We start from the raw sequence: 27706 nt of genomic DNA, 5'->3' as shown, positions 1-27706 counted from the left end.
TTGGGTTTTCTTAAACAAATAAAACATTATTGAGATTTTTTGAACGTTTTGAAAACATAGTTGGGGTTGTAAGTATTTTCCCTACCCGTGAGAACATTTTATAAACTATCAATAACGTGATGTACAAGAAAACAAGAAAAACATCATGAACGCTTTTTCTATATATAGAGAAGACATGCAATCGGAAAAGGGTATTCCATCCCTTGATCTCCTAAATAAAGGATAAGTGATCAAATAAGAAAAATAACTAAAAGAAAACTATAGCAAAAAGCAGTGGTAACTTGAAACTTTACATGCATAATCACAAAAGATAGAAAACATGTCATGTAATTGTCTTTGAAGTTTGAGGTTACGTACAGTTATGATCGAGAAGATGAAACGAAGTTTATTTTAGCTTAGCCTTTCTATATTTAAATTAAGGATACTACATTAGTTAACAAGTTACACAGGAAATCTTTATCCAGAGTTTATATGATTATATCATATATAACTTCTTATGGCTGATTGCAGTCGCTTCACAACATCCATCGCTGTTAGGTCACATTTTTCACTCATCTGCAAGATCACAAAAAGGAATATGAAACACAAAGGTTAGAATTGAGCTTACAAAGCTTTACAAATCAATTTCTTGAAATATTTTCTTTCATGGAAACTGTAATTTACCTGAGCAGTAATAATGATGAGAAGAGCAGCACTCGAAAATGGCATAACGCTGCTGCTACCAATGGTCAGATGAAGTCTTTCCATCTCACTTAGAGTTTTCATTGCTACTGAAGAATTCTTCTGACTATAGATTCTTACAAGAACACTTCTTTCTGAAATTCTAACTTCAATTTCCGGATTAAAAGTGTCACCATTTGGTGAACAACCTGTCTCATCGTCGTCAGAAGAAGGCGTGTCATCATTAATGCTGTCACCAGAAACCTTAGATCTTCGAATCGAAATAGCTGATTCCTGTTTAAATCTTTTATTCTTTGAACTTGTTTGTTCTTCGAGTTCCTTCAATCGGGTTTGAAGCTGTTTTATGTACTTAGTTGCATCTTCGAGCACAGTAGCCTTGTCCATCTACAGTAATCGAATATATACCCCATGCACGTCAATTAGAAATCAACGTTTATTATCTAACATACTTATATTCCTAGTTTTCATGAATTCATTCATCATGAAGTTTGAATTCAAGAATTAGAATGAGTAGTACCTTTTTAAGGTTTGGAAGTAGAGCAGATAAAGCAATGAAGCGTCGAGTCAATACTTCCCTTCTCTTCCTTTCAGCCATGACATGATCTTGAGCCTGTGTCTCATTCCTACTTGAGCCTAGAACTCTTTTTCCACCCTCTAAAGAACCCAGAAAATCATTGGTATTCTTCTCTTCTTTAGTCTTCATGTGATCGGAGTATTTCAGATTTGATCCATCGTAAATTTGATGTGGATTCATCTCTAGTGGTGAATTAGGGTTTCCGAAAGACATAATGAAAGTGTTGGATGATGAAACACGAGTAGGAGCAAAAGGGTTTGTCATTCGATTATTGCTAATTGCGATATTCTTGGGTTGCTTTGTTACATCTCGTTCGATGTAACTAGTTGGTTGAAAAGATTGGTTCATTGGGAGCAAGTAATTAGGGTAATCAGATAAACTATCCGAAGATAATGCTGCAACTGAGTCGATAAAAGGATTTGCCATTTGATGTGGGTTCTTGAAGTCGCAATCTTCCATTAATTCCTATCATAGTTAACTTCAAATTAATCATCTAAGCACTTGAAAAAAATGACATAAAACAACGAAATATCAACCCTATTTTCTTTATTCACTAGTTACATTAACAAAATTCTATAAAGTAGGTGTTACGCAATTTTCAAACTGAATTGTAATTTACCAGCTCGGATAACCATGCTGAAGATGAAACATCCATTATCATTCAGCTTCACTTTTAGATTTCTTTGATCGATTAATCTTGTAGCAAACACCCAAAAACCTCAAAACCTGCAACATGTCGATCAAAAGTCTTGATCTTTAGAACAAGAACATAACATGTAATTATGTAAAGAACAATATCTAGACCCAAACACATAAAATTTCAACATGTTTTGTCTTTCCCCTTGAAAAGAAAAGAAACTAGAGAATAAGAGAATGAACAAAAACGAAAAGAGCGTTCTTTTGAAGAAAATTAAAGAAGGAGCGATCGATATAGGAGTGTGCTTTCAACTCACCTATAGATAAAATCAATGGTTTTTCTTTGAGAAGCTTTTGCAAAGGACGGAAAGAAGTTCAACTGACCTGTCTGTTTTATACATATAAATTCTATCGGCACGTGTGAAAGAGCTCGTTTATTGGTTGACCATCAATTATTATCGATACGTGTTTCTTTGGCATATTTCACGTGAATAATTTAAAATACATTCCTCGCGTCAATTGTTGTTTCCAGTAAGCGTATTATGAATCATAAGACGAAGAGTTGAATTGTTCAAAAAAGTCGAAAGTAAGTACACAAAATTCCAGTCATGTTACTCGTCAGTCTCCAATATTTACTCTTGACTTTTGGGTCTTAAATAGTTCATTAAGACATAAGTGTTTTCTAAAAGTTTGCTTTTAACCATATTAAAAAACGAAAATTTCTTTTGATGTAAACATAATAAAAGAACTTTATGGAATTAATGTTGTAGGTTGGTGCATCAGGAATTGATTGAGTAGGTGCTGCAGGCCTCCATATGATCTTCAGATCTTGTGGTGTCAAAAAATATCGCGTTACATGTTGGTTGTGTTTGCATGTTGTACATGTTGTAGTTTCGAATTTAGATAGTTACTTAAGTTCAAATTCAATATTGGTTATATCGTGTTTGATTAGATCGAGTGTCTTGTTTTTTCTCGAGGGTTTAAGCAAATAGGCTATGTTTTCTTTGGTTTATTGTTCTTGTACTCTCTTAGTTTCTTAATTTTATTTTTTCTTTTAACACTTGATTAATCGTTTCAAGAAAATAGCAAACTTTGTGAACGAAAACGGGTATCAAATAAAAATATTGGATAGATGTTAACAATGTGACATGTATTCTAAACAAACCGAAACTATATTTTGTTGTTGGAAAACAATGAAATGGTTAATAATGGCCTTGAGATAAATATGCTACATCTAACTTAGTAATTTATGTTATGTTTTACATGGATTTATGTAATTTTCTTATATATTATGGATTTTTTATTTTCCATGTGTTATTTTCTGTTATTATTTTTTTTTTCTAATTAAAAATTTTGGAATTAAATATATAGTCTATATACATAACATATTTAATTATATTAAACTCTCAAAATAATTTCTATACAAACCTTAATTTCCTTCCTTTTTAATTGCCTATAATATGCATATATTATCTAATTTCAAGAGTTCTATTAACAATTCCAAAATTATATAATGTTAAAAGGAAAAGATTTCATAATCGTGATATTTCTGGTATCCTAAAAAATACATAGTGAGGCAATAAGTCACAAAAACATACATATATAATTTTAAAAATACTGCATTTGAATTACATAATAAAAAAATACTCTAGCTACTTCTGGAACGAATAGCTGTTTTGCTTACAATAATGATTAATTTATTGGAAAACTAACATTGGCCGTCTTTTGATTGTTTATTAATATAGAATTTTCGGATAAAATTTTCAGAATCTCAGAAAATATGACGCATATACGGTCATGATCTTGAACTAGAATATGTATGACACCTCATATAAAAATACTTATCTGCACTAAACTCATGTGCATCGAAGCAGATATTCAATTACATCCCAAGGATAGTGGCAGATAACACATATAGACCTGTTCGAACCCTCTAATGCATAGATGACAAGATATGTGGGATTGGATCCCTTATTAAAAAGGGATACACAGAAAAAAAATACACAAAATGCATATATTTTTAAATTATGTTAAATGAGGTGCGGATTTGGAATGTAGCATGAAGGAGTATGGGCTATCCCTCAAAAATTCCCATCAACTGTAAATTTCGTGAGAATTCATTAAAATATATCATGAATTTATTGGCAATCCATCACAAATTTTGAATTTTATAAATTTAATTTAATTTCATAGATTTGATAACGATTTTGTGATAGAAACTTCCTTCAGAATTGAGTTTTTTTTCTACTAGTGCAAACCCTAAAAATTCTTGTAACCCTTTACTTTTTGTTTTGGGATCCGCTACTAAATTTAAAGAAAAATAAATGGGTTTTGTTTGACCGGTAAATTCACATATAACTGTTTTGGTAAAAAATTAATAACCTGTTTTCATAACCAAACTAGCAAGTGTGATGTAATGATAATTTTCTTCTGTTGAGAATTAAAGTGCCAAAGATCTTAAAATAAAGATCTTGATAGTGCACAAGATCTTACGAAAATATAATAATATTCAGAAAACTAACGAATAGAATTTATTTGTTTTGGAGTGTAAACAAGCGTATTTCAAATAAATGGGACAAAAATAATGTTATGACGGTTGTTAGGTGAGTTATATGTAAAAGAGGTACTAATACTTAAAAAGATATCAAGGTCCCGTTGGATATCGTGATATTTCAGTATGTAAATTGAATATCAATCAAATAATTGTGCAAAAATTGTTGTGATCCGTTAAATAATCATAAACAAGTAAAATCAAGATAAGGACGCTACGATATATATGAGGAAAGTCATTAATCCTTCTGCATTTTCGACATAAAAGCTTGGAGATAATAAACTTACATGCCTCGGAACTTATATTAAATCGATAAAAATAGTTACAAGTGTTAGTTAATCTTAAAGAGAAAGTGTTTGTGCTCAAGCATTGAGAGTATTAGAGAAGAAGTTAGCGTGTGAGTATGTTGATCGCCTAGTGTGTTATACATAATGATAATAACTAATATTCCAAGAATGTTGGGATTCTCCTTGAACTTCAATTGACTCGACTTTATCAGAAATCTCCATCATTCCTCAAGTTTTGACCACGTGCTATTGACTTGGTCTAAGTCTTTTCCGTTAAGTATTAAGTCCTTGCATAATATTTCACAAGAGAAACGATGAAAGTTCAATATACTAAATAAATCCGAGATCTTGGGCTTGCTTGGGATGTTAGTTCAACTTCAAGATATAAAATAGTAAGTTGAACATTCTGCCCTTCACAATCTCCCTCATAAATCCTCAATCCAAGATCCTGGGTGATTAGAGTTTTATAGAATCGTTGATATGAATAATTTTGTCATTATCTGCTGGAAAGTTGGAACGTTTGTTTAATTTCCTAAAAAATTTAAATCCAAACCAATTTGTTGATCTATAAAGCCTATTACATTCTTTCATCTTCGTTCATCAAGTTCGTTCCTTAGGTAAGCTTTTTTATTTCTTATACTTCTAAAATCATGGATAAAGCCATCATTTCCTTGAAAAGCACTGACAATGAGGGTTTTATCTCTGAAGAGTTCATAGATTTAGGGATTCTTAAAAGCAAGAAAGAAACCAACACTTTCTCAAACACTAGAATTGAATCTCCCAGGATGGAAAGAGTCTTCCCTTCACAAACAATCTTCAGGTCGTATAACACGAGGTTGAGACCTGATTTCGTATCTGCGTTTTGGGTTTGTTTATACTACCTTTCCTTCCAGGTTGATCTTTCTTTTTTAGTTTCCATCTTCAAATTATGAATTCTTTGAGATGAGATGTTTCCCTTTCGCCCAAATCATTCCCATGATTTGGCATATTCTGTTCTAGATAGATCTGTTGGATTAGGTGCCTAAGCCCACAACTATAATTGGTATGTAGTTGACCCGAGAGTAGCATGGTCCATTTGGGTTGCCTTCACCAGAACAATCTGATAGGATGAATATTTGAGAAAGAGGCTATTTATGATTTACTAATACATTATAAGTATAATATATTAATTGAGAAATAATAATATTTAATTAGTGTTGATCAAGAATTAATTTGGAATTAATTTAGTGATCAAAAGAGACTAATTAAATTAATGGGGACTAATTATGTAAATTAGTGATACATATGGTTTGGGCTTTTGATCCATGATGGACTAAGTTTATGCAAGAGTCCATGAAGAGTTAGTCCACATGAGTTATAGATCATAGCCTATGTGTATGGATTAGGGTTTACACACGACCCTTGGAATTCTACACTATATACGTGTTATCCCTTAGCCTAAAATCAGCCCTAAGTCTTCTAGGAAGAGATATAGCCGATTTTGGAGTGTCTAGCCTCTCTCTCAAAGTCTTCCTTTGTTCATGGTGTTTGTGAACCATTTGAGGCATCATACTTGAGGTGTTATGCTCTTGAAAGGCCAAAACTACAAGCTACAATAAAGAGGTATTTGTAATACCCGGTTTCTAATACGTATTTTAACATTAAATAATTGCATGTTTTACACTGGGACTCGACAAGTTGGAGGCCCAACTCATCAAGTAGACTGGATTCTGGAAGCGGGTTTTAGGTAACCTACTCGACGAGTCGGGAGCCCGACTCGACGAGTAGGACTGCCTGGATGAAACCCTAATATTTGGGGTTTACACCCTATTTAAATGCCTTAAATTATCCTATTTCAGCCTTTATCGTCTCTCACAGTCAAGGAAAGCCCTAACTCGAAACTATAAAGCATTTGGAGCGTTCTTGAGCCATTTTTGTGTGTTTTTGGTTGTTTGAAGGTTGAAGAAAGAAGTGGAAGCTTAAGGGTGCCAAAAAAAGCAAGTTTATCCATAGGTTTTTCTTCATTCCCAACTCATTCAAGGTAAAAAGCTTCAACCTTGACTTCCCATTTGTTAGATCCTCTTTAGGGCTTGAATCTTGTCATTTTTGGGACATTTCTAAGTCACCTTTGGGTTTAGAACGTAATATAGAGTGATCACTTCAGATCTTGAACCTACGAGGGTTCTCATGGCATAAAGGTGCTAACTTTATTTCCATAAGATCCCCATGCATCTTGTAGACTCCATTTTTGGACCTTTTGGGCTTGAGGACCCATGCATGGACGTAAAGTTCGTGAATTTACGTGTTAAATCGACCCTAGGAGGTCAGATATACACTTTGGATGCAATGAGCTCAACTGAAACCGATTGTAAGGACATGGACCTTGGGGAACTCGTTGAGTTGTTCATAGGACTCGGCGAGTCAGGTGTTGGTTCCCCAACCTTTTCTGTTTCTAAGGAATCTGGTTCAGTCTAGGAGGGGACTCAACAAAATGAACGTGATTATGGACTTGAAGATCAATGTACTCGACGAGTTCAAGGATGAACTCAGCGAGTTCAAGGCATTATCCTAATTATATGAATAAGAACTCAAGGAGTTCAAGAAGAACTCGGCGAGTCAAGGACTAAACACTTTAACTCAGATGAAGATGAACTCGACGAGTTCAAGGACTAAACACTTTAGCTCAAGGGGGTGATTAGGGTTTCTCTCAATGAAGGGAAGCAGATGGGGAGCCACAAATAACACTATAAGTGTCCTTATATAGGCCCTAAACCCGGGGATTTAGGGTTTCCTCTCACAACGCCTACTCGACGAGTCGACTCTCGGACTCGTTGAGTAGATCATTAATCCCACGTGGCCACGCCCGACTCTACTCGATGAGTTGTAGCACCAACTCGTCGAGTTGCTCAATAAACTTCAAAAATAAATAAGTAAAATAATATACATGAGAATCCAGATTATAAATAAGACTATATAAGTACAAAACATTTGACACAACACTTTTAATAACCCAATAACTTTAAATAACCCAACAATCCTAAAAGCTCCATAATGGATAAAGTTTCCAACTTCAGATCCATTAAGTCCAAGTCTTTAAGCATCAAAGGGACCAAAAGTGCATCTTTTTAAACTTAATCCATTAAGTCCAAGTCTTCAAACTTCAGATCCAAATCACAATGATGTTTAGATGGATAAAGTTCCAACTTTATCCATAATAAGGTCAGAAACTTTCAATATCTAAACTTTATGCACTAAAATGATCAAAAGCTCGTAACATTCAAAGCTAATTAGATCTTATCAAATGCATCATCCAGATTCAAACTTTATACCTCTAGAAGATAGATCAAGGTGAACAAAGTCCAGATCTGTAAGCTCCAATGCAACCTACACTTCTCCAAGAAGTTCCTTCTTCTCTAAGGTGCACCATGCATACTCCAAAGCACTCAAAAACACCTTATTTTAGCTCACAAGGCTCAACTAGGGTTAGGGTATCATGGAAGGGGTGTTGGAGAGGTGGAGGCTGAGAATGGAGTGAGTTTGGGGGAGTTAAGGAGCTTAAATAGGGCTCAAACAACGAAAATAGGGTTTGGGCATGAATCACGTACGCCCAGCGTACTCCTAGTACGCCTAGCGTACTCAGGGTGCCTCAGTATGCCCAACGTAATCAGCTTAACCTAAAACTGACCAAATTTCAAAAGGTTATAACTTCTTCGTTCTAACTCTGATTTTGATGTTCTTTGTATCCACGGAAAGGTATTGAGGAGCTCTACATCCCTATCTAATTACTTTTGACTTAAAACACATCGAACTAAAATCCATAATTCATAAAAGAAGTCTGAAAACTACTTTCCTATTTTACCTTTTGATTGCAAAATGCAAACCGAACTATTGGATCACATATCTGCATTACCCACATCCAAACCTCTCTTACCCTAAAGCCTGAAGCCTCATGATACTTGATCCTCGGGTCACAGTCCCGAATTGTGAAACAACTCGAAACAGGATGTTACAGAATAAGGTAAATTTTTCTTAATGGTTACTTCCGATGTTTAATTGTTATTGAGCTAAATTTTGTGTTACATTAAACTAATTTTGTGTTGGCACTTGACAGTTGGGCTTAATAAGTTTGGACTACTTCATAGACTAAATTGTAACAGGATTTCTCATTTAGAGAAAACCTAACAGCAAATATTTAGGATAGTCGTTATATAAATTAAAATTTTCTAAAAAAATAATACTAATAAAAAGAAGGGAAATCTCCAATAAAGTCCTAAAATTTTAACCCGGTTTATGTTTTAGTCTTAAACTAATTTTTGTTTACGAAAAAATCCTAAAAACCGGCAAAAATATGCATTTCTACCCCTTTTAACCGGTTGGAACCGGCAACAAATTAATTTTGGACTATTTCATAAACTAACCTAAAATATTGGGACTATTTCACAAAATGACCTAAAATATTAGGATTTTTTCTGCAAATATATATATATATATATATATATATATATATATATATATATATATATTAGGACTTTTCTGCAAATAAAAACTTTATTATTATTATTATTATTATTATTATTATTATTATTATTATTATAAACAAGTATACTAAATTTTAAATTCATTATTATTAATATTTTTAATAATACATATAAATACACTTAAATAAAAATATATTAAAGAAATTATTTAAAGGTGAAGGTGGTGGTGATGGTAATACTTTAAGCATTGAAATCACTACTTGTATGTCCTCACTATATATATGATCATTTCACATTTCTTATTATTGTTTTCAATTCAAAATATTAACACTTAACAATTTAAAAGAAGTTGCATATTTATAAAATTATGTATAAATAGTTTAAGATAAAAGGATTTCTCACTTTGTATATAAATTTCTTAAGGTAGAATGATTTCTTTTCAAATACAACAGATTCACAATAAATATTTACATTGGTGGCCCATATCAAAATCCGAAAATATTAATTAAAATATCTTATTTAATAGAAAGTAATATGATTTGTTTTGCTTTATCACACTATATCTGTTATGTTTCCAAAAAACCGACAAGGATAAAGTAATGAAAAAGAGCAATACACATGTTGGTAATTCAAAAATATTTACACACAAGATATACACGCATATCACATGCTCACTATTTGTAAACAATTTGAAAAATCAGTAGCTTCTTTTAAATTGTTAAATGTTAATATTCTGAATTAAAAACAATAATAACAAATGTGAAATGACCATATACAAAGTTAGAATATACAAAGAGACATTCATAATTTTAAAGCTTAAAGCATTACCATCCGCTCAACCTTCACCTTTATAAAATATCTTTAATATTTTTTTAATTTAAATGTATTTATATGTATTATTAATAATATTAATAATAACAAATTTAAAAAATAGTATACTTATTTATATTTTTAATATAATAATAATAAGGTTTTTGTTTCCAGAAAAACCCTAATATTTTTGTTTTTGCGGAAAAGTCCCAATATTTTGGGTTTATTTATGAAATAGTCCTAAATTAATTTTTTACCGGTTCCAACCAGTCAAAAATGGTCAAAATGCAAACTTTTGCCGGTTTTTTGGATTTTTTCGTAAACAAAAATTAGTTTAGGACTAAAACATAAACCGAGTTAAAATTTTAGGACTTTATTGGAGATTTCCCTAAAAAGAAATATAGGGACCTCCTCGGACCTACGCTCCATGGTGGATCTGTATGTACATATATAAGTTAATAAGAAACTATGCTACATGAAATGCCCTATGATGACGACAAACGATGAACGTCGCACTAGCTTGGTCGTTGTAGGTACCTATTGCAATGAGCCGATGACATAAGTATTGTTGATATATCCCATTGCGATGACTTCTTGTACTAAAATTTTAAATTAAAAATAAATAGATTAAAAAGTAAAACATTATTAAAATAATAATAATAATATCTATACTACCTTATAAAAAAAATCTTACTATTTCTATAAATAAAATCAATATAATAATAATACTTTTTTAAGACGTTCAAGTCTTTAAGCTTAAAGTACAACCAACTATTAATATAATAATATTATAATATATATCTTACAAATGATAATGCTAAGGATACAAATATTAAAAACACATTTAAATTAGTATTTCCTTATTTTTAGTGATTGAATTAGTATTTTCATCAATTTTGACCAAACTTGTACTCCTAAAATATCTCTTCTCTGGTATCTGGTGCATTCGAAATCTGAAACACTTCTTTTCGACAAATCGTTTGATATTTAAAAGCTCATTCAAATTGGAGTTTCCTAATTTTTTGCATAAAATATAGTTGACTAGAGACTAATTCAAATCTTCATCTCCTTTGCCTCCATGGAATCCACCACCACAATATTTTTTGGTTTTGACATTGCACTTTTTATTTTTGTGAAACCGATCGATAATGGTGCAAGTGTTCTTAGAAATATAACATGTCTGGAACTAACTGCTTGAAAGAACTATTCGCCGTTGCCGCTTTGCACGGGCAAACTACTAGTAGTGACATAAAACAACCAAATGTTTTCTCAAAGTGTTAGTGTGGTATATGGCACTACGGATAATGAAGACATTTCTAGAATTAACATGTCGTCACAGAAGGTATTACAAAAATAAATAAATAAATAAAAATAATAATAATAAGGGAAATCTTCAATAAAGTCCTAAAATTTTAACCCGGTTTACGTTTTAGTCCTAAACTAATTTTTGTTTACGAAAAAATCCAAAAAACCGGCAAAAATATGCATTTCTACCCCTTTTGACCGGTTGGAACCGGCAACAAATTAATTTTGGACTATTTCATAAACTAACCTAAAATATTGGGACTATTTCACAAAATGACCTAAAATATTATGATTTTTTCTGCAAAAAAAATATATTAGGACTTTTCTGCAAATAAAAACTTTATTATTATTATTATTATTATTATTATAAACAAGTATACTCAATTTTAGATTCATTATTATTAATATTTTTAATAATACATATAAATACACTTAAATAAAAATATATTACATAAATTATTTAAAGGTGAAGGTGGTGGTGATGGTAATGCTTTAAGCATTGAAATCACTGCTTGTATGTCCTCACTATGTATATGATCATTTCACATTTCTTATTATTGTTTTCAATTCAAAATATTAACACTTAACAATTTAAAAGAAGTTGCATATTTATAAAATTATGTATAAATAGTTTAAGATAAAAGGATTTCTCACTTTGTATATAAAATTTCTTAAGGTAGAATGATTTCTTTTCAAATCCAACAGATTCACAATAAATATTTACATTGGTGGCCCATATCAAAATCCGAAAATATTAATTAAAATATCTTATTTAATAGAAAGTAATGTGATTTGTTTTGCTTTATCACACTATATCTGTTATGTTTCCAAAAAAACCACAAGGATAAAGTAATGAAAAAGAGCAATACACATGTTGGTAATTCAAAAATATTTACACACAAGATATACACGCATATCACATGCTCACTATTTGTAAACAATTTGAAAAATCAGTAGTTTCTTTTAAATTGTTAAATGTTAATATTCTGAATTAAAAACAATAATAACAAATGTGAAATGACCATATACAAAGTTAGAATATACAAAGAGACATTCATAATTTTAAAGCTTAAAGCATTACCATCCGCTCAACCTTCACCTTTATAAAATATCTTTAATATTTTTTTAATTTAAATGTATTTATATGTATTATTAATAATATTAATAATAACAAATTTAAAAAATAGTATAGTTATTTATATTTTTAATATAATAATAATAAGATTTTTGTTTGCAGAAAAACCCTAATATTTTTGTTTTTGCGGAAAAGTCCCAATATTTTGGGTTTATTTATGAAATAGTCCTAAATTAATTTTTTACCGGTTCCAACCAGTCAAAAATTGTCAAAATGCAAACTTTTACCGGTTTTTTGGATTTTTTCGTAAACAAAAATTAGTTTAGGACTAAAACATAAACCGGATTAAAATTTTATAACTTTATTGGAGATTTCCCAAATAATAATAACAATTCTATTTTTCTAAACGTTCCTTAGAAAACAAATAGAATATCTATTGCTAAAATAATCTAATTGGGTTTTTATGAAACGGGCCTAACTTCTCCCCGTCGATGGTATCCATATTCCGTACCTCTCTACAAGATTTGGCCCAAAGATATGCAGGGTGTAAATCGCACGGAACTCCAAGAAAAATGATGAGTTTTAGTTAAATTATACATTTAATGTGCTAATATATAATATTTTAAATAAATATTTTCAAAGCTGATTTTTAATTCATCCGGTAGAGGGCCCATGGATTTGTTATCTTATGAATCATACTCATCATTGCTGTACAGTGACGCTGTAAAACAGATATTACGGGAGTTGCATGAAACAACCTAATTTCTGATTTTTTTATCATTTTACTTTAGAACACTAAGCAACATAGAAAAATCAATATACATGAAATTGTACACAAAATTTTTTGTAAAGTAAAAGTATATAATAGACAAATTTAAGAAATACTCAGTATAATAGTAAATAGTTAAATCTATTTCAACATTTCTTTTGATATACATTCAAAATGAGATCCATTGTTTTCAAAAAAAAAAAATTTAACAAAGTTTGCATTCTTACTTGTATATTTGTAAAGATTTTTGTTTCGTTATGAAATAAATATATAATAAACAATCAAAACACTAAACACCAATTTCAAACAAAATTTTAATTTTCTATTATGAGTGCATTTCCTTATTTAAGTCACAAATTTACAGATCCGAATGGGATTAAACCAAAAATTTATGTAAAATAAAAGAATATAATAGACAAATTTAAAAAATACTAACGATAATAGTAAATAGTTAAGCCACTTCAACATTTCTTTTGATATACATTCAAAATGAAATTCATTTTTTTTTTAATTTAATTTAACAAATTTTACATTAATACTTGTATATTTGTGAAGATTATTGTTTCGTTATGAAATGAATATATAATAAACAACCAAAATACTAAACAACAATTTCAAACAAAATTGTAAGTTTCTATTAATAGTGCATTTCTTTATTTAACTCACAAATTACAAATCCATAGCAGTCGCCAATGTGCTACGTTGCCTCACGATAGCTCGATCCTCTGCTGCTAAACCTTCAACATAAGGTTCCACCTGTTTTGCCTCTGTGGGATAGTAAATTTTACCAAACTGTAGCTTCTTAGAGAACATTGAATTGTATTTTGCAATTGACATAGCTCCCTTATCCAATGCAAGGAACTCCTGCTCAACCTTCCTTATCTGTCCCGGTGGATAGAAACGCTCCTGAAGCCTTTGGCTGAAAGCCTTCCAGGTCATGGCTTGAAGTGTAGCCTCAGGTACAACAGATTCCAACACATGCCACCATTGTAGTGCATCACCATCCAACTTCAGTACTGCATAACTGACTTTCTGTGGCTCCGCGAAGTCGCCCGAAAGGAAGACCTGCCTCATCTTGCGTAACCATTCCATGCACAATGTTGGGTCCTCTCATCCTTTAAAGATAAGGGGTTTGCGATCAGTGACTACTTTGTAGGAACTACCCCATCTCCTGACACGTTCTCTATTTGGATCCATGCTATGCTCCCGGGTAACTGAGCGACACTCAGCTATCACCTCTTGTGGCTCCTCGTTCTCCTCCTCTTCATCCTCTAAGGGTAAGAGTCCTACGTGTAACGATGTGAATTTTCAAAACAATTTTTCATTTTTAAAACATAACATATCTCATAAAGTAATCACAAACTCAAGTGTATCTAATGTTATCTCAGTAAAACATATCCCAGAATCTCAAATACATAATACATAATACTCTATCAGTGTGTACAGATCATGTCGGCGCCTTCCCGCGATCCTCGTTGGTACCTGAAACACATATCACATAAGACGATAAGCATAAATGCTTAGTGAGTTCCCTAAAATACCACATACAACACATAAGCCACTCGAGGCTATAACTCGGTAAGACCCTCCGGTCAATGTATCTCAGTGGGACCCTCTAGTGTTGTAGCCCGTTGGACCCTCTGGTTCGGTCTAAATCATTGGACCCTCCGGTCCAGTCTAGTTAAGGACCCTCTGGCCTCGTAAGTCGTTGGACCCTTCGGTCCGTTCTAATATCACATAGCATACATAAATCACAAAGCACATAATCTCAAGCAAGCACATAACACGTAAGACCCTTCGGTCTACATATAGATACCACTCTAGGTAATGTACGGTGAGAAGACTCACCTCGTATGAGGGCAAACACCACTCAAGCAAGCAAATAATGGTGCCATATCTTGAGGGTGAACACCACTGCCCCCAACACCAAATCATCGATGGGATACCTCATCTCGTGAGGCTTCAGCTGCCTCGATGTGTATGCTATCACGTGCCATCTCTGGATAAGCACCGCACCCAGCCCCGATATAGATGCGTCACAATAAATCACGAAATCCTCCATTCCCTCTGGAAGGGCCAACATCGGGGCTTCGCATAATCTCTAGCGAAGAGTCTCAAACGAGGTCTACTGCTTGGGATCCCAAGTAAAAGCAATGCCCTTCTGGGTCAATCTGGTGAGGGGAACGATAATCTTGGAGAAATCTCTGATAAATCTCCGATAGTAGCCGGCCAACCCCAGAAAACTCCTGATCTCGATGGGGGATCTCGGCACCTCCCAACTCATGATAGCCTTAATCTTGGCCGGATCGACCAATATGCCATTCTGATTAACGAGATACCCTAAGAACTGGACCTATCGTAACTAGAAATCACACTTGGAGAATTTTGCATAAAGCCTCTCCGATCTCAACACTCCAAGGATCTCCCTCAGATGCTCCTCATTCTGCTCTCTGGATCTCAAATACACTAGAATATCGTCGATGAACACAATCACCGATCGATCCAACATTGGCATGCATACTCGGTTCATGAGATCCATGAACACTGTTGATGCATTGGTGAGCCCAAAAGGCATCACCACGAACTCGTAATGCCCATAACGAGTCCTGAACGCCGTCTTCTAGATATCCTCATCACGCACCCTCATCTGGTGATATCTAGACCTCAAGTCTATATTGGAAAAATAAGACGCTCTCTGCAACTGATCGAACAGATCGTCAATCATCGGTAGTGGATAACGGTTCCTAACCGTCAACTTGTTCAACTCCCGGTAATCAATGCACATCCGGTGTGAACCATCTTTTTTCTTGACAAAAAGGATCGGCGCTCCCCACAGTGAGCTTCTCGGTTGGATGAATCCCTTCCCCAACAGATCCTAAAGCTACAAGGATAACTCCTGCATCTCTGTTGGCGCAAGGCGATAGGGTGCCTTGGCAATAGGCGCCACTCCCGGAACCAAATCAATATGGAACTCCACCTACCTCTCCGGAGGCACACCCGACAACTCCTCGGGGAAAACATTTGGGAACTCATGCACTATCGGAACCTCATCGATAGAACTCGGCCTCTCTGCGGCAACTCATGTATCCATCACATAGGCTACAAACCCTCTACAGCCCTGCTGTAGACTCTATCTCGCCCTGGCAGCCGAGCAAAATGCTGACCCAAACCGGGTACCCCGCCATACACCGTAAGTACTCCCCCATTAGGGTCTCGTATGGTCACCAACTGACGCTTGCAGTCGATAACAGCTCCAAATCGGCTCAACCAGTCCATGCCCACGATGACACAGACATCCCCCATCGCAATCGGTACCAAATCTATCGGGAACTCAACACCGAAAATCTCGAGTACACATCCTCGAATCACATCAGTAGCAAAAACCGCTCGCTCGTCAATTATAGAAACTCGCAGAGGGCGACTCAACGCCTCCCGTCGGATACTGATGTGATAGCTAAACACTAATGACACAAAAGATCGACTCGCACCCGATTCAAACAACGCCAAAGCAGGTACATAATTCACAAGAAAAGTACATATGCATACCACAATATAAGCACAATATCTCAAACTCGGTAATAGTAAATAAGAGAGAGAGAGAGAGAGAGAGAGAGAGAGACTTTTCAGTGGGTAGATCACTAGGTGTATGGCCCATATATTACATGGGTTAATTAAAAAAATTAAATATAAATGTCTAAATATTTAAAAACCTTAAATTTATAAGAAAATAAAAAATAACGAATTATTAAAATTGAATTTTTTATCTTTTAAATTTAAATAAATTAATAAAATAAACTAATAGCTTTAATTTGAGATTTTTGAAATATGAATTAAAGTCCATTAATGAAATTAATATTCATTTATTACTATATTTATTGTAATTATTATATTTAAGTATTAAGTGAAATTTATTAAATTAGAAAAACCACAAAATGACATGTGGAAAAAAAAATTAATTCAAAATAATCACAAAATGATATTTGGCAAATTGAATGAGAGTATGAGATGTGACAAAAAAGCATTTATTTATTATAGTAGACTAGTTGTGAAACTCGTATATTATACAGGTCGATTAAAACAAAATGTTAAATAGAAACGATTAAATGAGAAGTTTATTTGAATTTGAAATTTGAAATAACTGAAAATTATGAAAACAAAATACAAAAAATAAATTAATTAATATTATATATTTAGCTATCAGAATCACGTACTAAAGGAGTAAATTATAACAAAATGTTAAACATAAAGGTTTAAACTGTAAATCTATTTGAATTTGAAATTGAAATTTGAAATTTGAAATTTGAAATTAATAATAATTATGGTAGGTTTAATATATGGAAACTAAATTAATGATATATTGAAAATGAAAATTAAAGTAAATGACAAGCGGAAAATAAATATATCTCAAAATTATGACAAAATAACATGTAGTCAATTGAATGAGAGAATGATATTTATTAGGTTAGATTAAATTAGTTAAATGTTCTTATGAACAATGAAGTTATGATACGTATTAAAGCTATAGACTGAAATAAGTAACAATGGGCAAAAGTTCAAGGGCTGTGGTGGAACAATGGGTAAATTGACTTGATTTATTTTTTAAAGAAAGTGTGTAATTGATCATCGCTTAACTTTTAAAGGAAAAATTGTATTGTGAAGTTCTTTTTTGGCATAGGTTCCTAAGATTATTTACTTGGAAAATTGACAAAGATTATCCGGTGAACTCGCAATTCTTTAATGGAGTGTGGATTGAGAGTTAATGCTTACAACAAAAGGGGTATCGAAGAAACACAAGGAGGAGAAATGAGAAATGAAAGGAATTTACAATCTTTTCAATCGAATGAGCAACCAGATAGGTGAACTCGAGAGCTTGATTTGATGGGGTGCTTCCGATAGCATCGATGAGAAGATATATTGATGGTGAATATTTTGTCGTGGATAAGATACATCTAGATGGATTAAAAGATGTGTGTTGATAATACTTTTGCATCTTTATCTACTAGAGCCAATTTAATTAAAAGATGTGTGTTGATTCTTTTCTATGTCGCATATGACTATATGTCTTTATTATTCGGACACATATATCATATATTCATTTTGTCTTTGCTTCGTCTATTTAAGGATAACTAATTATGCGCATATGTATTACATTAGTTAATTAAAAAAAATTAATACAAATGTTAAAAAAAAAAATAGAGAGTTTTGAATTTATAAGAAAATAAGAAAAATAATGAGTTATTATAATAAATATTTTTTTTAATCTTTTAAATTTAAATAAATAAAAGAAATTAATGAACTTGAATATTGAGAATTTTGAAATTACAAGATAATTCATTAATTAAATTGATATTCATTTATTACTATATTTATTGAAATTATTATATTAAATATTATGTCGACTTTAATAAAATAGAAAAACTCATAAAATGACATGTGGAAAAAGATTTAATTCAAAATAACCATAAAATGATATTTCACAAATTAAATACGAGTATGACTAGTAGCAAAAAAAACCTTCATTTATTAGATTAGATTCGGTTCGTTAATGAAATATTGTAATTTCTTTGGATGATATGACTAGAGTATGACTTTCATGGATAGATAATTTATATTTTTTTTGTTATTTAATAAAATGTCTAAAACAAAAGATAATTATGTTGGTTGAATCTAAAATAGCATCATAATTATTTTTCCATTATAATTGTTGATTTTCTAAGTTCTTATCTACTCTAATAAATAAATATTTTTTGTCACATGTCATACTACTTCAATTTGATAAATATCGTTTTTTGGTTATTTTGAATTATTTTTTTTTCCACATGTCATTTTATAAGTTTTTTTGTTTTAATAAATTTAATATAATACTTTAATGTAATAATTACATTAAATATAATAATAAATAAATATCAATTTCATTAATAAACTTACATTCTTATTTCAAAATTCACAACTTAAAATTCATTAGTTTATTTTGTTTATTTACGTAAATTTAAAAGATAAAAAAAAACCAATTTTAATAATTCATTATTTTTCTTATTTTCTTATAAATCCAAAGTTATTAAATATTTAAATCTTTATATTTAATTTTTTTTAATGAGATTTTCTAATATATGCTCTAAGAATATATATAAGAAATATTAATTAATGATAAATACTACTATAATTAATTAGAAAATACATTAATTATAAAGAATATTGTTATAATTAAACGTAAACTGCATTAATAATCTCCATAATAAATATATTATAAATTTAATTATGATAATATTTTTATAATTATTACTTCTTATATATGCCCTTAGATTATATATTAGTAAATCTTTTTTTTAATTAACCAATATAATATATTGTTATTAACCCTAATTAGATTTAATATATCTATATTGTTAAGAACTATTGCTTTAAACTAAAAGGTTTCCATTTAAGATAATATACAACTATTCTTCGCATTAAAATAATGGAATTCTAAAAGAAGACAAAAAGACATAGAGGCCCCTCCATTTCAATAGCTTTTGTCACCCATTCTCTTGTTTTCCTTTTCATTCCAATTGATTGCTACATATAAAAGGCTCAAATCGTCGGGTACCCTTTGTCGATATTATACTCAATCCGACCACACTACTTATTATATTTCCTTTTTTGATAACTTTGCATTCTTGGAGGGTAACAACTGTAATAAACAGTAAAAACAAGGACCTAAAAGCAAAGCCATAAAAATTACTATTTTCATTTTTCATTTTGCATTTTTCATCAGAATCTCGCATCTTCAAACCCGTGTAAATCGCTGACTCTATTTACCGACTTTCTCATCATCGCAACTTTAGCCAGCCGATCCGCCACTCTCCAAGCCGACGTCGGCGTTAACGGCTCACCTTTCTCATCCGTATACGCCGCCACATCCGCCGCCTTGCCTCTCCGTCCAACTTGCTGAGCCGGAGACGGTGCTTGAACCTTGCGCCGCCGTTGAAGGTCGCTTATCTCCGCTTCTAAACGGAGCATAAATTCGTTACCAGAAGCCGGATTGGATTGATGCATTAACGCACGAGCTGAGACAAGCATGTGGTATGCGCCGTTGAGATCGTTTCGATCGGTTAGCCGTTTTGATTCGGCTAAGGCTCGAGTTGTGATGAAGAGGTTTCGCAGCCGTTGGATGGCCGGAGACGATGATCGGACGGCGTTCGGCCGAGGTACAAGCAAAGCTTGTTGTTTACCATAGATGAGCTCCTGACTTGTTGATTCCCTGTAACAGCATCGCACGGATAGTATTTGGTGGGACCTTAACGCCGACGATGGCACTTTCAATTCAATCAATAGTTCTGTTTCTTCATCGGCAGACAATTCTCCGATCTGCACAGCGCTGGATCCAAGGAGGATCGGTTGTGGTGTACGTGAATAAACCGCCGCGATTGCCGCCGGAGCGGAACCGGAGATAAATCCTAGTTGCAGTTTGAGATCCTGAACCACCACGCTGAGCAAATTTCCTATGCATTTCGCGAATACGTGATCTTCAGTCACGGCGAGGTTGAGTGAATGTATGGGAATGTCGAGACGCGTGTGAGAGTAACGCGCCGATGAAATGGATGATGTTTGATTGAGGACTTCGGAGAGTAGGATGATGGTGGCGACCGGGTTTTTCTCTCGACGATCTTCTAAAACTTTCACGGCCTTCTTCACGGCGTCTTTTGAATTTGATGAACCTTCGAGAACGGCCATGGCTTCCACGATACGACGCGCTGCTCGTCTGCCAGTCGTTGTCATTCGCCTCAATGGTAATAATCTCTTGGAGTACGATGAGAATGCGACAATTGAGAGACGATCTTTCGATGAAAGTGCTGAAACAATTGATCTCATTGCTCTTTTGATGATTTGTAGCTTTTCACATGTCATTTTACCACTGACATCAACGACAGTGACCAAATCGATCGGAGCTCTGCGTTGTGTTTTCTCCGGCGCCGGTGGAGCTTTTACCTTCAGAACAATCGCGTAACTCTCGTGCCTCCGTGAAGAAGCGATCACTGCCGCATCTGGTAACAGACGAACATCAACATCTCTTGCATGATCATCAATTGGAGTGTTACTACCTCCATTAACATAAAATCCTTGAAACTCATCGATAGATTCTTCATCGCAAGTTTCATCAGATTCTGGAATAGCAATGAACCGAGCTTTAGGAGTCAACGACGCTAATGGCTCATCATCGTTATAAACCTTCAAATTCAATGGTTGCTGCTTTGGAGATTCGTTTTTGGAAGCAACATCTTCCATGAAGAATCGCGTAGCTAGCTTTTCCCTGATCCTTTCTTCTTCCTCAACGAACTGATGCTTCTGATTCTGTTCATCTACAGACAACAAAGGCATATCTTTCCACAAACAGCTACAAACAGGACAAGCAAGGCTCCCTTGTTTCTTCACATGATCGGAGATACAAGGGAAGTGAAAACAATGAGAGCACTCCGCCGTGAAAGTCGCCATTCCATTCCCTTTCTTCACGCTCTGCAAACATAATCCACATCTACGCTGCAGATTCATAAACCAGATCAATATCAGTACATCACAATCTACGATCACCAAAATGTACAAATTCCAACGACAATGAACAAAACTTACAGTGCAAAGGCGAAGACTCGATTTGAGGAAAGTAAACGGAGAAGGAGAGCGAGGAGACGAAGGCGTCGACGACCGAAGAAAACACCGAGGGCTGTTCTTCGTCTCGCAATGAAGCTTCGGACTGACAGGAACAGATGACGACGGAGCCGGTGGTACTTTTACGGTGGTCCGACAACTGAGGCTCGGACTAGAAACCGACTGAGATCGAAGCGGAGGCGTAGATGGATTTGAAGAAGACGAAAAGAACCCAAATCTTCTCCCCAATTTCGTAGTAGCACAACTACTTCCATTCCCATTATCAATAACATGTTCATACTCAAACTCTTCCATGGAAGAAGCCATGGAGGTTGAATCACGTTCCCGAGGGACGGAAGTACAAAAAGCTCTTCTCCATCCCAACACCATCTTCTTCTACTTCTGTAAGTTTCTCTCACTCTCTCCTTTTTCTGGATCGATTCTTCTTTCCTCTTTATGGGTAGATATATAATATAGCTAGCTTTCAATGGGATCGAATTGATGATAACTTACAAAACAACAAGAACAGTTGGGTTGAATTAAACAAAGCTGGGAGATCATAAATGGATTAATAAATACTGGTGGAAAAAGAAAAACTCTGTTGGTGTTCCTCTTGTAGTTGCAGAAAAAGTCGTGTGATCTTTCTCTTCTCTCTTGTGTTTCTTTTTAATCGGTGTGGGAGGGAGAGGTCATGTGAGGATGAACACAAACACACCAAAATTATTATATAGTACGACTACAGACTAGTCACTACTCTTGTGTTTCGTCAAGGTAATTTACTTATTTTCATTTACAATATTATCCTACCGTCCAAAAAGTTTCACTTAACGTAAATATAAATGTTAATAAAAATTTTAAAGAATATATATTTTTTTGTTTAAAGTTAATAAGTTTTTAGTTAGTTGTTTGAAAAAAATATTATTTCAGTTGGTATCTAACTAAAATTTCAATCGTTTGTTTTTTCTAAAAAACACATTCTAACTACTTATCGCATAGTATACGCGCAACATTTGGACACTTACATTTGTTTGTTTTTCATAAGACTTCTAACTTAAAAACTGTTGTCTGTGTTCTGTGTGGCTCGGCATTTGACCCTCTGCTTCAAACTTCTTCACACATTACTTTCACTTATTGCAGCTGTATGTAGAAGTTAAAAAACAAACAAACTTCAGATATTTTCGCTTCGAAAAAACAAACAACACATTAATCTACGGTGGAATGGTTAAAACCAATTTATTGAAAAGTATTGTCAACTAAGTGTCACATCAGTTGCGCTACAAATTCACTATCAAATCACTAGCGTTTGAAAATTGTTACCGCTCCATAATTTTTATCTTTTTATTTTTTATTTTTTCTTTTGTCAGTAAATTTAAAAAAAATGGTTGTGATCATGTTTGGACCGTTGAAAGTTGTTTGTTTCCTATTCATCGTCTCCTCCTGTCTCCACAACAAAATCACAGCTAAGTCATCAGACACCCCGACACCGGGGTGGTGCTCACGCATGACTTGATTTGCCACATAGGAAACTCACATGTGGCACGATGTAGGTTAATGTCCAGCCCGGATAGCCTTATAGCTCCCTTGATGTCTTTTATCCGGTCTGTCTATAAAATTTAATTTAATTAGCAACGGCTACAAATCTAAAAATCGACACTTTTAAATTTTTATGTTTATCTTTTGTTTTAAATTTAACCTTAAAAATGCATCTATTTATCGTCATTTTACCACGCCAACATGGAATGTCATGCTATAGGTTAAAAAGAAAAGTAAAATTGTGCAGTGGGTTCATAAAAAGTTAAAAACAACCAATGCTCAAGACTTAATTTCATATACTTAATTCCCACCAACCTCAATTCTTGTCATTTCTACTAATTCTGATACAACATTCATACTATGAATGTTGAATTTTGGTTCATTGCACTATGAATGTTGAATTTTGGTTCATGCAAGATCAACGAAGGTTAATCTTTTCCAAAATCCAAATCTCACACATAGCATCCCGTCAACTGCAACCTAAGAATTCGATGAAGATACTGACGAAACCCAACCCGACACGAGATGAATCTAACCGCATTGAGTATCTAGCTGCATCCGTCGAGTCACGAACATAATCCAACAGGACTCGGGAAGCAAAAAGATTGACCATTAAAGAATAATTCGCATTGACCAAATCTTGGAATGACATTTAGGAAAACAGGGTTAACAGGAATTAACAACAAAGTGAATCCTTTGGAATCGAACTTAGAGTAGCTTTTCACAACAAATAGGGGATATTAATCGAAATGTCCATTGATTAAATGAAAGTATTTCTCCTTTCGATCCGCAAAGTAGGAAAATAGGAATCTCTAGATAGAAATAATATCTCTTTAGGAGAGTATTTTATGAGTTTACTATAACCTAAAGACCAAAGTTGTTTTGAACGAGGGCAAAGTGGACGTTACATAGGACCTATTTTAAAGATATTATTTTTAAGGCTTAATTTTTTTAGTTGTTAATAAGATCTAAAAGGGTCTCATATTCATGTAAAGATAACCAAAATTTCAACTATTTCCAACAGCAAAATAACCAAATACTAAAAACAGTGGGTTAGAAACATATAGTTAGTCATTGCTAACATATATCAATTTATATAACATTTTTTTATAGTTATTTAACATAAAAATATTTAATTTTGGAAAAAATAAAAACAAGCCTCGTGCGTATTTATTAAAACATATAAATATTCTTATTCACTATTTTTGTATATAATTTTAACATTAAAACATATAACAAATTAACATATTTCTACCATCTTATCTAGTTATCTACCAATTTTATCTATTAGTGTAATATTCTTGTCAACTTTTATATATATATATATATATATATATATATATATATATATATATATATATATGTATATATATATATATATATATATATATATATATATATATATATATATATATTACATTGCATTGTTTAAAATATAACAAATTACACGAATTAATAAGATTACAACTTTTATTAAAAATAACATATCCTCTTATTATATTATTTTATAGTTTCATGGAAAATTAGGTTGGTATTTATTTGGATTTTGGATATAGAAACATTTGCAAAAGAGTGGACAAGTGGCAGGGTACTTTTAAGTTTCGAGGTCAATACTGTTTAGTTTTCAGGAAATCATCAGACTGGAATGACAGGCTGGTGTGTAGGTGATAGGTACTTCTTTGTACACAAGTCAATGTTCCGGATAAACTACCTTTTTCTTTTTTAATTTTTTTTTTTGATTTGCTGAATATGTAAATTATATTATGAGATATTATTATATACAAACAAATATGTATACAGTAATTTACAACAACATTTTAACATGGAGTGTTTATAGAAATGACTGTTAACAAAAATATAAAGAAATAAGAAATATATAGGATGCAAAGACAAAATATATGGTTTTTGTAGAAAAACAAGTGATAATATAATTCCGAAAATAGAATATTATATATTATATACTTAATTATGTAATTATGTTTGTATGTTCATTTCTAACTAATATTTTTTTTTCGTAAATGCATAAAAATATACTTTTGATATGTTCATTCCGAAAATAGAAGAACATTATAGATTATATACTTAATTATATTTATATGTTCATTTCGAACTATCATTTTTTTCGTAAATGCATAAAAATGATTTATTTTTAATAGAGGAATCAAATATCTTTCTATTTTTTTTCTATCTATGTTCTCACTCACTAGATTAAAACAAATATCAAAATCAAAAAAAAAAAATTAAAGAATTTCACATATTATTTTATATAAATATAAAAATAAATAAAAACAATATAAAAAAGGATATTTAATTTTCTTTTCAGTATTATTAAATATCATATTGCCAATTTTGTTAATGCAGTATTTAACATCATAAGAACTCAACACTATTCCATCATTTGTAAAAATGTGTTTGTAAAATGAATTAATTGTATATATTACACTAGGTTACAACCAATAAAAACCACGTATAAAAATTTATAAAATTTTATTAAACCAATAATAAGATATAAGTTTTGTTTAGACATTTATATTTATTAATTAAAATTTATATATATTTTTATTAGAATATCCAATATATGTTTTGTATGTGAAAACAATTAATATAATCTAATTAATTATTATTTATAGAATATAATATAAAATTAAGATCCATTTATAAGCTAAAACATGTGTCATACATAGGTTGATATCATAAAAGAGCAAAATAACAATGTACTTTGAAAGTATGATACTATAAATGACAAGAATGGTTCATGTTACTATTATTTTTTATTTTTTTATTTTTTTGTTTAATGGTGCAATGGTAAGCATGTTTTTAGAAACATAAGGAAAAATTTGGAAGTTCACTTTAAAACATTTTAGGTTAAGGAGATGACAAGTTGACAAAAATGACTCTTTTATAAGATTAGGATGATAAAAATAATGGTAATGTAAAAACATACATAAACACAACATAATAAATAACAAATTATAATGATGAATAAAATATGATTTACTAAAATTTAAAAATAATTAGTTTTATACTAAGTTTTAAAATAAAAATCGAATATTTAAGGTTGAGGTTCACCCATTATTGAGTTGTTGGCCTTTTTATGTAGTTTTGGACCTAGGGTTTGCTATTTGATCCTTTTTAGCCATGCAAGTAAGTAAAGTTGTCAACTTTATGGTTTAAGACCTTATTTAGTAGTAGATCTAAAGTTTGGACATTAAGGTCTTAAGGGATTAAGACCCTAGGTTAGCTTTTGAAACTCTGGCCAGTGCGACGGGCATACTCCTTAGTACGATGCGTGTACTGGGTCAGCATCTCGCTTCCGGGTCAACATGCGTATGCGAGGCATACGCCAAGCTGTGGGCCTCCTTTGATTTTGGGTTACTTTTGGGATATAGGGCTTTGTGCTTTGAATATCTTATGGACTTAGGACATTTTAGAGCTTTGAGTGCTACTTAGTTTGGGCCATTTAAGGAAAGGTAAAATGGTCTTTTATCCTTGGAGCCAAGAATTGTAAATTAAAGTCTCGGTTATGGTTTATGACCTAATTATTAATTAAGGTATTATTTGATCATATTTAGTGCGAATATTTTCCCAGGTCAGCAGTCTGAGCATTTATCAGATTTTTTAGCAGTTTGAGGTGAGTCTCATCCCAGTGTTTGGAGGGTTAAAGGCACTAATATCGGTCAATGGATTATTGTTATTTGTATGCTAGCTATTTGTGTGACTCTTGAATGTGTTGTATACGTTTGTATGCACACTGGATGAGGCTTGATGCTAGGCGAGACCTGATAAGTGTGTTGGGCGAGGCCCTTCACATGATACTGACCGAACTATACCAAGCGGGCTCGATGAATACCGGGCGAGGCTCAATGAATACCAGGCGAGGGCATGATGAATTTCGGGCAGGGCCCGATGAATGTATGATATATGGTATTTTGGGGAACTCTCTAAGATTTGTGTTTACGGTTTTCAGTTTATGTTTCAGGTACCTCCGGATCAAAGGGAAGAGCTCATGATGACTGCATTGCATACACAATGATTTTTCCATTAATTGACTCTGATGTACTTTTGGGATGTTATGTATTTTACTTTGAGAATTTTATGGTTTGACAAACATGTTTGATTTATGGTTTATCTACTATAAAAACAAAAATTTTGGTTTTAAGTTTTGGGACATTACCAGTTAATCGTGAAATTCTAAATGGTTCTTTTTCTCTTGATGAGATAAAGGAGGTGGTGTGGTGTTGCGGAAATGAAAAAGCCTCGGGTCCCGACGGATTTACATTTAGGGTTATGAAGGAGTTTTGGGAAATTATTCAAATTGAGATTTTTAATTATATAAAGAAATTTGAGTTAGGCGAGAATTTAGTATGGACTGTAATTCGTCTTTTATATCGCTTATTCCGAAGATT

The 27706-nt window shown here is 32.5% G+C and overlaps 2 protein-coding genes and 1 long non-coding RNA gene across 3 annotated transcripts; 1 reads left to right on the top strand and 2 right to left on the bottom strand.

Moving 5' to 3' along the window:
* Positions 1 to 252: 252 nt before the first annotated feature.
* LOC145033828 (transcription factor bHLH25-like) lies at positions 253 to 2257 on the bottom strand. Its single transcript, XM_078982344.1, has 5 exons — positions 2209 to 2257; positions 1875 to 1981; positions 1199 to 1720; positions 664 to 1065; positions 253 to 555 (listed from the first exon to the last, which is right to left on the bottom strand). The coding sequence occupies exons 2-5, from the start codon at positions 1914 to 1916 to the stop codon at positions 481 to 483; spliced, it is 1041 nt and encodes a 346-aa protein (XP_078838470.1). The 5' UTR covers positions 1917 to 1981; positions 2209 to 2257; the 3' UTR covers positions 253 to 480.
* Positions 2258 to 19545: 17288 nt separating this feature from the next.
* On the bottom strand, positions 19546 to 22477 carry EDA40 (Zinc finger (C3HC4-type RING finger) family protein). Its single transcript, XM_078985514.1, has 2 exons — positions 21753 to 22477; positions 19546 to 21662 (listed from the first exon to the last, which is right to left on the bottom strand). Exons 1-2 carry the CDS (start codon positions 22155 to 22157, stop codon positions 19896 to 19898), a joined length of 2172 nt encoding a protein of 723 aa, XP_078841640.1. The 5' UTR covers positions 22158 to 22477; the 3' UTR covers positions 19546 to 19895.
* Positions 22085 to 27459, top strand: LOC145036979 (uncharacterized). The gene is made up of 2 exons (XR_013678602.1): positions 22085 to 22171; positions 27280 to 27459. It is a non-coding gene; the product is annotated as an uncharacterized LOC145036979 (long non-coding RNA).
* The last annotated feature ends 247 nt before the right edge of the window (positions 27460 to 27706 follow it).

Source organism: Lactuca saligna, chromosome 3 (assembly GCF_052625555.1).
Source record: "Lactuca saligna cultivar CGN05327 chromosome 3, ASM5262555v1, whole genome shotgun sequence".
In the NCBI taxonomy this organism is placed as follows: Eukaryota; Viridiplantae; Streptophyta; class Magnoliopsida; order Asterales; family Asteraceae; genus Lactuca; species Lactuca saligna.
Note: the sequence above shows the minus strand (reverse complement) of the source record. Positions and strands in the feature narration are given on the sequence as shown.